This window comes from Macaca nemestrina, chromosome 7 (genome assembly GCF_043159975.1).
Source record: "Macaca nemestrina isolate mMacNem1 chromosome 7, mMacNem.hap1, whole genome shotgun sequence".
NCBI lineage: Eukaryota > Metazoa > Chordata > Mammalia > Primates > Cercopithecidae > Macaca > Macaca nemestrina.
The window spans coordinates 86,050,722-86,062,999 of NC_092131.1; the positions used below are offsets into that span (position 1 = coordinate 86,050,722).

The window sequence follows — 12,278 nt, forward strand, 5'->3', positions numbered from 1 at the left end:
TTATTGTATGGGAGTCTAAGTCTCTTTGTAAGTCTTTAAGGACTTGCTTGATGAATCTGGGTGCTCCTGTATTGGGTGCATATATATTTAGGATAGTTAGCTCTTCCTGTTGAATTGATCCCTTTACCATTATGTAATGGCCTTCTTTGTCTCTTTTGATCTTTGATGGTTTAAAGTCCGTTTTATCAGAGACTGGGATTGCAACTCCTGCTTTTTTTTGTTCTCCATTTGCTTGGTAGACCTTCCTCCATCCCTTTATTTTGAGTCTATGTATGTCTCTGCATGTGAGATGGGTCTCCTGAATACAGCAGACTGATGGGTCTTGACCCTTTATCCAGTTTGCCAGTCTGTGTCTTTTAATTGGAGCATTTAGTCCATTTACATTTAAGGTTAATATTGCTATGTGTGAACTTGATCCTGCCATTATGATATTAACTGGTTATTTTGCTCGTTAGTTGATGCAGTTTCTTCCTAGCCTTGATGGTCTTTACATTTTGGTATGTTTTTGCAATGGCTGGTACCGGTTGTTCCTTTCCATGTTTAGTGCTTCCTTCAGGGTCTCTTGTAAGGCAGGCCTGGTGGTGACAAAATCTCTAAGCATTTGCTTATCTGTAAAGGATTTTATTTCTCCTTCACTTATGAAACTTAGTTTGGCTGGATATGAAATTCTGGGTTGAAAATTCTTTTCTTTAAGAATGTTGAATATCGGCCCCCACTCTCTTCTGGCTTGTAGAGTTTCTGCTCTGTGGGCGTGGGACCCTCCCGGCCGGGTGTGGGATATAGTCTCCTGGTGTACCCATTTGCTAAGATCTTTGGTAGAGCGCAGTATTGGGGTGGGAGTTACCCGATTTTCCAGGTGTTGTGTGTCTCAGTTCCCCTGGCTAGGAAAGGGATTCCCTTTCCCCTTGCGCTTCCCAGGCAAGGCGATGCCTCGCCCTGCTTCAGTTCTGGCTAGTCGGGCTGCAGCAGCTGACCAGCACTGATTGTCAGGCACTCCCTAGTGAGATAAACCCAGTACCTCAGTTGAAAATGCAGAAATCACCTGTCTTCTGTGTCTCTCGTGCTGGGAGTTGGAGACTGGAGCTGTTCCTATTCGGCCATCTTTTTATTTATTTATTTATTTATTTATTTATTTATTTATTTATTTTTGAGACGGAGTCTGGCTCTGTCGCCCAGGCTGGAGTGCAGTGGCCGGATCTCAGCTCACTGCAAGCTCTGCCTCCTGGGTTTACGCCATTCTCCTGCCTCAGCCTCCTGAGTAGCTGGGACTACAGGCGCCCGCCACCTCACCCGGCTAGTTTTTGTATTTTTTAGTAGAGACGGGGTTTCACCGGATTAGCCAGGATGGTCTCGATCTCCTGACCTCGTGATCCGCCCGTCTCAGCCTCCCAAAGTGCTGGGATTACAGGCTTGATCCACCGTGCCCGGCCCTTTTTTTTTTTTTTTTTTTTTTTGAGACGGAGTCTTGCTCTGCTGCCCAGGCTGGAGTACAGTGGCCGGATCTCAGCTCACTACAAGCTCCGCCTCCCAGGTTTAGGCCATTCTCCTGCCTCAGCCTCCCGAGTAGCTGGGACTACAGGCGCCCGCCACCTCCCCCCCGGCTAGTTTTTTGTATTTTTAGTAGAGACGAGGTTTCACCATGTTAGCCAGGATGGTCTCAATCTCCTGACCTCGTGACCCACCCGTCTCAGCCTCCCAAAGTGCTGGGATTACAGGCTTGAGCCACCGCGCCCAGCCAAAATGTATATTTTTCTTTCTGAAATAATAATAGTATTGAGTTCATAGTAGATAATTTGAAAAATAAAGAATATTATAAAGGAGCAAAACAATGAACAGTATTAAGTCCAGTATTCGGAGATAACTAATACTGTTTCAAACATTTGGAGTTACTTTATTCACATGTTATTGTAAATGCTATTTTATTTACATGTTAAACACGCTATTTCAGTATTGCGTGTACATTTTTTTGTACATAATTGTGGTCACACTGTGGGTAAATTTTTTCCTCGGTGGTGTTTAACATTGGGGGCATGTCATAGAGAAAGTATAGTTTGGAGTCAGGTAGACCTGATTTCAGATTCTGTTATAGGTATTTGTCTGGGGTAGGGGATGGGGACGGGGACTTAATCTTTCTGAGTCTGCATTTCCTAATATGTTAACAGAAAGTAATATTGATGATCCATCAGAGTTATTTTGAGAATTCAATGAGGTGATATTTGCAAAATACAAGGCACGTAATACTTGCTTTCAATAAACAGTAGCTTCCATTGCAAGCTCTTTGTAAATACCATATATATGATTACATAATTCATTGAAAGAGTGTATCACAACATAAGTAGGCTAAGTTTATGTTAGCTTCACATAACTTACTTCAGCCAACTTGTTTCTTTTGGTAGGCTACTTAAGGGTCTAAGTATACAAATTAATGTGTAATATCTTGAAAAAATTCTATCACCACTTTAATGAAGTACCCAGAATAGGCAACAATCCTAGAATGAAGATAGTGAGTAAGAATAATGCAATTGAGAATGCAAAGCTTTTGTTTTAATCAAGTAATGATACCTGCTTGCTCTTACCCTTTGTTCTTTGCCAGTAGGTCCAGTAAAAAATGTTATAGGCAGAACTTTACCTACAAATGTATCTGTTCTGGGAAGGAAGCTAAAACATCCATAGCTGTTAGGCAGATTCCCTAATGTGTAGCGCACATATCAGTTGCCTGTACAATCCTGGTAAAAGGGTTTGCTTTCTATCACAGGGCATAAAGGTGTGGCAATGGAGTTAGTATCCTGAGTGACCTTCTAGAAATATTAGCTATGCTGAATCCCATAGAAAACTCACAGAGAAGGGAGTGAATGCAATAATATGACTCTGAGTTAGGATTCAGTAAACTGCAAAAGTAGTTGTCAACATGGGCACAAGGATCTTGACCAATAACTGCTTTTCCTTATAGTTTATTTTTGAGGGCTTGCTCAATATAGCAAGTTCTCCATCTTACAGTTGCAGAGCTTCAGCTGTAGAATTTGAGTACAGGCTGCAGGTGACTAGGGAGCACTGTGCCTCCACAGCACAGAGGTAGACAGCCGAGTCTCTGGTCTGGGTGGCTGTGATGTTCAGGATGCTGAAAAGGTCTTTCTTGTCTAATATGCTACTTAGTCTTCCTGACTTCTTTTCAATTCCACTTGAAGTTAGCGTAAATAGAAATATGGGAGCTTTCTTTTCCTGCTTGTACCATAGTAGGCTTCGAAAGTTAACCACTTCATAACTGCAGTTGAGAGTTACAGTGTCTCCCTCGTGGACAACCAGAGATAGAGGGTTTTGCATCACCTTGTCTTCACTGCTCACCCCTGTGTAGAAAAATGTGATTATTATTCACCGTTAGAACCATAGGGCTCCCAGACAATAAGTCAGAATGAAGTCTACTTTACCCTCTTAGTCTTCTGAGGATCAATCCTCAGATTTCCTGGTTGCCCCTGACCCTTTGTAGTAACCCTACTTACAGCTCAGTAGAAGCCAAAAGATCGCTAGTAAAGCCTGTGAACACTTCATCATCCTTCAATTATCAAGTGTGTTTTCCTGGGCAAAACGTGATTCACTACCTTAAGCATTTCCTTTTCTTTTTGAACCATCACACTCTACCCCTGGCGTCTGCCTGTGTGCGTGCGCATGCACACACACATACACACACATAGACACAGACACACACTCAGAAAAAGGGAAATAGCAGTTTGGTGATTCAGCCAACCATTAAAAAAAGTGTCATTTGGTTCTATTTAAATTCAAATCCCTCCCACTCAATCACCCATGGGAGTCATTCAAAATAGAACACCGCCATCTTGTGAGCTGGTGCAGAATAGCTGAAAATTAGTGTCCACATGTTTTATGAATGACAGTAGATACTTCTGAAATTGTCTCACCATGAAAGGACAGGCTACCCAAAGCTGTCCATAATCCTAGGAGTCAGTAATTCTATTATTTCTTGTCCAGGATTCTTAAGCGAGTGGTCATGCCTGCTCCATACCCACTCTTTCATCTCCTTGCTTACTGAAACCTGGCATAGCCAGGCCATGACCCTGCATATGATGGTAAGTCTATGAGAAATAGCAGAGTCCCCAAATTAGAATAACCTCAGTTCCTCAAAGATCATGTAAGACAGAGTCATCTGCTGACCTGCAATATCTGCTCCAGATTTTCACAAGAAAGACAAACTTTGTTCATTAAGCCTCTGAACGTTTGGTATATATTTGTTAGAATAGTTTGGCCTTCGCTAATATACTTGGAGTATAGATTTGGTTGCATTCCATTCCATAAATGTTATTACATAGTTTTCTTGTCATTGTCTAGGAATGTCTATTTTTAGTAAAATACATATTATCTATGTAGGCATTGTTCAAGTCTAGGAAGACTAGTAATTTCTTTATGATCACTAAGAAAAAGAATTACTAATTAGAAAGTTCATATCTCAAGGTGAAGACAAACATATTTGCGTTCCAGAAAAGCTGAATTGCCCAGTTGAGATGAAGTGATGGATCACTTGGTTTCCAAGACTACTTTTTTGAGACAATGATAATGTGGCCTAATTCTCTAGATCTTAAACAAGAAACAAAATCCGGAAACATGAAGTAAGAGATTGATGATGTGACAACACCACAATAAAGTAAATAATGCCATGTTCTATTACTGCTTATGAATATAGTTTATACTGTCCCCATGAAGGTCAGATAATTTTACCCACAGTTTTTTGGTTATAAGCCCCCTTCTGCATTTCTGGGTGGCACAGAGGCACAGATGTGAGAATTAATTAGCATCTTGCCCCTTAATTCATGTATAACTTTTTTTTTTTGAGACAGAGTCTCACTCTGTCACCAGGCTGGAGTGCAGTGGTGTGATCTCGACTCACTACAACCTCTGCCTCCTGGATTCAAGTGATTCTCCTGTCTTCCAAGTAGCTGGGACTACAGGTGTGCATCATCACGCCCGGCTAATTTTTTTTTTTTTTGTATTTTTAATAGAGACGGGGTTTCACCATGTTGGCCAGGATGGTCTCGAACTCTTGACCTTGTGATCTGCCTGCCTTGGCCTCCCAAAGTGCTGGGATTACAGGTGTGAGTCACTGAGCCCGGCCTCTCATGTAAACATTTTTAATTGACTGTCTTGTTTGTGCCAGGAACAGAGGAGCATACAGAAATGAATAAAGCAATCTTTACCTTCAATACTAGCCCACAATTTGAAAGCCTTCTGTAGAATTATTATTTGACCCAGCAATCTCATTATTGGGTATAAACCTAAAGGAATATAAATTTTCTACCAGAAAGACACATGCACACCTATGTTCATCGCAGCATTATTCACATTAATGAAACACGGAGTCAACCTAAATGCCCAACAATGGTAGACTGGATGAAGAAAATATGATACATATACACCATGGAATGCTACACAGCCATGAGAAAGAATGAGATCGTGTCCTTTGCAGCAACATGGATGGAGCTGAAGGCCATTATTCTAAACAAATTAACACAGGAAAGAAAACCAAATATCACATGTTCTCACTTATATGTGGGAGCTAAACATTGAGTACACATGGACACAAAGAAGGGAACAACAGACACCCAGGCTTTCTTGAGGATGAAGGGTGGGAGGAAGGTGAGTATTGAAAAACCTATCAGGTACTGTCCTTATTACCTGGGTGACGAAATAATCCGTACACCAAACCCCCGTGGCATGCAGGTTACCTACATAACAAGCTTGCATATGTACTCCTGAACCTGAAATAAAAGTTAAAAATAACATAAAATAGAAAGCCTGCTATAAAATAAACCATGGCTTCAACACCGAGAAAGTTGGGATGGTAGATTTGCCTACACACAGCTGAACAGGAATGGGGAAGGGAGAAGAAAACATGGTTATCCATGGTTAGCTAATACCCATTTTTTAAGTTCCTGAGAAAAGAATAGTACTGGAGATCCTATAAATAGCTGTAAAAGTATTACCTCAATTAAAACATTCCTAGGATTTTGAGGGCTATGTCATATGCACATGTGGGACCCATGGAAATATTGTGCTGGGTCTTCAGGGGACTGCTTCTTAGGGAGAGGGAAGTGAATTCCGTATTGACGTTTAAGAACATGATGATCTCTGTGAGACATTAAAGCGGCTAGCTTTAAGAACTGCCTGGAACTGCCCATATCACTGTCAGGGGCAGTGGACCATCTTTCCTCTGAAACATCAGCTGATGCCTCTTGAGAGATACTGATTTCCCGCAGAACATTTGCAAGGAAGAAAACCTACAGTGTATTTTTTGGAGCAAAACCAATACTACATTTGAACAGCTCTGTAGAGCTCTTAACAGACTTCAGCTTCCTTTGGCACATGCTGTTAGGATAATAACAGTAATAAGAATATCAAGATGTATCATCAGAGTCTCTTCTGGGGAATGAGGACCTTGTATGATGTGGCAGATGTTTTTGGATAGTTAAACCAACACTTATCCGCAATCGATATCTTTCATGCTCATCTCTTTTTTAGAGGCTAGACAAATTAAATGTTCCCTTTCTCAACCTCCCTTGCAATTAGTGCTGGCCATATGATGTGGTTCTGTCCAATGAAATAAATCACATGTTCGACCTCTTAATTAGATATCTAGGACTGTAATTGCTGGGTCAAATGGTAACTCTGTGTTTAGTCATTTGAGAAACTGCCAAACTATTTTCTAATATGTCTGTACTATTTTACATTCCTACCAGCGGTGGATGACGATTCCAATTTCCCCCATCCTTACCAACACTTAGAATCTTCCATTTCTCTATTTTCTTCTTCCTTATTAAAAAATTATGAACATCCTAGTGGGTGTGACGTGGCAGCTCATTTTAGTTTAATTTGCATTTTCCCAATGAATAATAATGTTGAGCATCTTTTTACATACTTTTTGACCATTTGTGTGTCTTCTTTGGAGCAATGACAGTTTAAATCATTTGACCGTTTTAAAATTGGCATTTATCTTATTGGTAAGTTGTAAGAGTTTAAAATATATATTCTTGATATTAAATCCTTATCAGATATACTTGACTTGCAAATATATTCTTCTATTATGTGGGTTATCTTTTCATTTTCCTTTGTGGAAAATTTTGTGAATTTTGATGCACAAAGATTTTAATTTTGATAAAGCCCAATTTATCTATTTTTCCTTTGGTTGCTTTTTTTGGTGTTGTATGTAAGAGATTGTTGCATAGTTCAAGGTCACCAAGATTTACAACTATGTTTTCATCTAAGTGTTTGTACTTCTAGATCTTACATTTAGGTCTTTAATCCATTTGAGTTAACTTTTGTACATGTGTGAGGTAGAGATCAAATGGTGGCTATCCAGTGGTCCCAGCGTCACTTGTTGAAAAGACTATTCTTTTCCCATTGAATGGTCTTGTTGCAATAAATTGGCCATAGATTTATGGATTTATTTCTGGACTCTCATTTTTACTTTATTGATATCATCCATTTTAAAAGAGAAACTTACTAAAATCTTCTACTGTATTTGTGTATTGATCAATTCTCCTCATATCATGGCAGAAATAACTAAGAAAATCTGTTACATACACTAAAAATGAATTCAGAGGGGCAAGTTTATCAAGCAAAGAGCACAATCTTTGGAGGACGAATCCTTGGATAAAGGAGAGTTTGTAGTAATGGAATGACAGGGGCAAAGGTGGCATGCATAATCACATTTCGTGCCAAGAGGACTAAGATCTGAAGACAGCATAGAGACTGGAGTTCCAGCTGCAAGTTTGAGTACAGGCTGCAGGTGCTTGGGGAGCACTGTGTTGCCCGGCACAGAAGTAGGTGCCTACATCACTAGGCACGGACGCTGAGATATTCAGGAAGCTGTCCTTTCTGGTTATACCAAACTGAGCAGACAGTCTCCCATTTGAGGTCAATTCACCAGGCTTAAATAAGGCCATCAAGAGGACAGGACCTTCCCCAGGGTCCTGCTTGTACCATAGAAAGGTGTTAAATGTGCTTGAAGAAGTGCAGTTCATGGAGACATCCTCTCTTTCCTGGACAGACAATGACTGAGGACTCTGATTCAGCTGTTGACCACTGACCCCTGTTTAGAAAGAGAAAAGAAAGTGGTTAAGGTTATCTTTAGATCACCTTTTTCAGAGCTGTGTTGGACGCTCTATCCCCAAACTTCCCAGCCCTGCATCCATGTCTTTCCTTTCCTTCCTCCTTCTCTAGCTTTTTTCCTTCTGTAGTCCTCTTTTCATAGTCTCCGATAAAGCCTCACCTGTTCTCACAGAATTTCCTCCCCTTTAGAATTCGCTAAGGAAGAGTCAGAAACTCCCAAGACTCACATGTCAGCTGCATCCACAAGATTATTAATAAACGTTCAAGGAGCATCCTTATCAGCAAAGAATTATTTCCTGAATGGTTTTTTTTTGCTTCAAGAAACTCCCTTGAGCTTAGAGTGACACTAAAAACACTACCATGAAATTTAAATCTCTGTTCCAGATATCAGCCAATCGGATCTCTTATCAGATGTTTTCCCAGGGTTTTGAGCTAACCTTGAAGGTTAGCTATGAATAGAGACACTGCCCCCCTGTGGTGAAATGCTAAATTTTTGTCCTTTCATGCCAGTTTTTCAGTTTCTTCCTATTTCTCCCTTTCACTTGATGAACACACTTAATGAGTATTCACCATATATTAGAGAAATATAGAGACGTGAACAAGACAGATGGGAACTCTGCCCCTGGGCACCTTGTGATTGCTCTGAAATATCAGTGAAAGCTAGACTGATAATTAAGTATGGTGAATTGGAAACATACTTCTCTGTTCCTTTCTGAGTACCTACTGACATGAGAGTAAAATTGTTTTTAAAAGTTATGAACCCCAAAGGACACATAGAACAGGCAAAGGATAACAGCATGGGAGATGTTTTGGAAAATGCAAGTGAATGAACAAGTGGTGACTGACTTAAATGAACTGAAGAAAGACAAATTCTAAGGGCCCACAGAGGCAAATGCCAACAGAAACGAAGGTGCACCAAAAGTCTCAGTAAGGAGGATACCTGGTACCTCAGAAGATCAGAGAGAGGGTAGGAGTAGGAGACTTTATACAGAAAACACAAAGTACAATTGAATAAAGTGCGGTTATACTCTCAGATTTCCCATTTCACCTGGAATAGTCAGGTGTCCACTCCTTTCCAACCACTTTTGTGGAAAAAAGACTATTTTTCTGAAGATATTGAATAAATAACATGAAATTCTGGGCTGTCAGGCTTAGTCGAGAGTGAAGTGAAGAAGTATTTAAAAATAGAAACTGGAGCTATTTTTCTTTGCTTGAATCTCAGATTTATATCCTACTAAGTTTCAATGAGCATCCCAGGATCATTAGACATTAAAAAGAATCCCTTAACATAAAAGGCAGAGACATAAATAAAAGAGAAAAAGCCCCTGATGGAGGCAATGTTACCTTTGCTTATCAACACAGTGGTAGGAACATTCTGACTTTTCTTTAAGAAGCGAATAAAACTGAATAGTAGCCAATCTCACTTTTACAGAATGGAATTTCGAAGAAGTTTGGTTTTTAAGATTAAAATTGATTCTGCAACTTGGAGTTTCAAATGCCTGGGATCTGGACCGAGTGCCTAAGCTATGCCTCCTAGCTTCAATCCTGATTTAGGTAAATAGCTTCTGCCATCTACTAGTGTTTGTGTTTTGTTATCTCATTGTGTTCTTTAGACGTAGGAGAGCAGGAAAATCTATTTCTGCTTCCCTGGGCATTTTTCTCCTTTTAATTTCATTGCTAATTATTTTCTTAGTTGTTTAGGTTTACCCATGACTTACTTCTGTGTGTATATTTACCTTTCTTACCTTCTCTATTCCTATTATGTGGTGGCATGTTACCTAAAATGAATTGCTGCTCTCTACCAAATAAAAATAAAATCACTTATTTTTGGGGAAAAAAAAAACAGCAAAACACTTTAATTCTGATAAAAAATGCATTAATTCTATATTCTCTTAATGGCACTTGGGAGGCACAGAGATGACAGGGGCTCACTGATTTCTTTTTTTTTTTTTTTTTTTTTGAGATGGAGTCTTGCTCTGTCGCCCAGGCTGGAGAGCAGTGGCCAGATCTCAGCTCACTGCAAGCTCCGCCTCCCGGGTTTAGGCCATTCTCCTGCCTCAGCCTCCCGAGTAGCTGGGATTACAGGTGCCCGCCACCTCGCCCCGCTAATTTTTTGTATTTTTTAGTAGAGACGGGGTTTCACCGTGTTAGCCAGGATGGTCTCAATCTCCTGACCTCGTGATCCACCCGTCTCGGCCTCCCAAAGTGCTGGGATTACAGGCTGGGCTCACCAATTTCTAAAGGTTGTGTTTTTCCATTACCGTTAGATCTGTTGCCTCCTTGTGGTCATTATGGTTGCTATTACAGTCTCAGCAATGGTTTATATTGTTCCAGTTCTTCATGAGCCCTGCTGTCTCAGCCTTGAAAGTGTCCCTATTGAGAATACTGGCAATACATTTCTCTCTCCTTAAGAAGAATAAGCTAAGTAGTAGTGTATGAATGTATAAAGGGTGACATTAAGCTCTGGGATGAACATGGCATACATTTAAATAATCAATTTACAGTATTTTGTGTGTATTGAAACAAATGAGAATATATTACATAATAGAAAGTAACATGAATTTTAAATATAGTACATGAGATTTCAAACAAATGTCATACACATACAGGGGACTATATCTCCCAGACCTTCAAGAATATAGCCTCACTTTCCTTGGCTGTTAGCAGTGATTTGTAGGGAAATTAAAACACACACACACACACACACACACACACATTGAGGTTGCTGGGAAAACATATATGCCTTTTGTTTGCAAACTACACTAACCTAAGAAATATAGCTGCTGTGTATTCTAACATAATTATTCAAATGATCTTTTAATTGAAATTGCCATGCCAGAAGATCAATGGTAGGAAATTATTCTAATAAGCTTGTTCAGAAAGAAAATCCTACTTCAAAAAGGAGGATTATTCTATTTACAGTTCAAAGAGAAGGAAGATACCTACCAGGAACTCCAATAAAACAAACAAGAAGTAAATACAGGAGGGCACTACTTTTGAGTACAGGAAAATTGACACAGCTCCAGGCCTCATACAGTGTCCCTGGGGAGAGATGTGGGGACCAAAGAAGGTCTAGCTCAGTAAGTTGGGTCAGGAGCAGAATAACCTAGTGTATTAGTCTACTTGGGCTGCCATAACAATATACCACTCACTGGGTGACTTAACGAAGAGAAATTTGTTAACTCACAGTTCTGGAGGCTGGAAGTTAAAAATTAAGATATCACATGGCCTTTCCTTGGGGTATATATGTGTGTGTGTGAGAGAGAGAGAAAGAGAGAGTGCGCTTTGGAGGATCCAGAAATATTCACTCCATAACACTTACTCCGTAACACCTAAGACATTCAGTCCATAACGTAATTGTCTGATACGCATTTTGACAGAGGTGTGTGCAAAGCAAGACCTGCCTCCAGGTTCCAGGTGACTGGCCAGGATGTGAGAAAATTTGTTCAAGTGACACCTACTGACAGGAAGTGAGTGGAGATGTGGACTCACCACAGGTTGGGAAGTAGTGGCCTCCATATTTCTGGAGTGGCTGTGGCCTCCAGTGGCCTTCCCCAGAATTCAAGTTCTCAAAAGCAATCCTTCATGGGTTTTTTCTTCTGACAAGTTCAGAGATAATGATTTTCCTCTGCACTTACTGTGGTTCTCCTTGTTCCCACAGATTGATGAACCGGAGCCTCCTGCTTTTAGAAAGTGTTCTTGAGCTAAGTTGGGTGTTGTTTCATCTGTGTCTAGAAGGCTGACATTGGGGTCTACATCTTGATTACATTGTGTCTGTTGGTGTCTCTGGCCAATGGTCCAAACTGGAACAGGTTTTATTATACAGTCACGCACCATATAAGGATATTTCCATCAACAATTCACGACAGTACTCCCATAAGATTATAATGGAGCTGAAAAATTGCCATCACCTAGTGACATTAGAGCCATCGTAAAATTGTAGCACAAATTCATTGCGCACATGTCTGTGGTGTTGTTGGTGTAAACAAACATACTGCACTGCTGATCATATAAAAGTATAGTACATACAATTTTGTGTAGTTCATAGTGCTTGATGATAATAATAAACGGTAATACCTGTTTGTGTGTTTACTATACTATACTTTTAATAGTTATTTTAGAGTATATTCTTTCTACTTATAAAGAACTGAACTGTAAAACAG

At 40.0% G+C, this 12,278-nt stretch overlaps 1 long non-coding RNA gene and 1 gene segment (V, D, J or C); one reads left to right on the forward strand and one right to left on the reverse strand.

The window, feature by feature from the left end:
* LOC139364348 (uncharacterized) overlaps positions 1–12,278 on the forward strand; it is a 104,186-nt gene that overhangs the window by 75,515 nt on the left and 16,393 nt on the right. The gene's annotated exons all lie outside the window — the stretch shown is intronic.
* On the reverse strand, positions 2,924–3,723 carry LOC105499641 (T cell receptor alpha variable 36/delta variable 7-like). The segment is given in 2 exon segments: positions 2,924–3,344; positions 3,498–3,723. Coding segments are annotated over 2 exon segments (405 nt in total).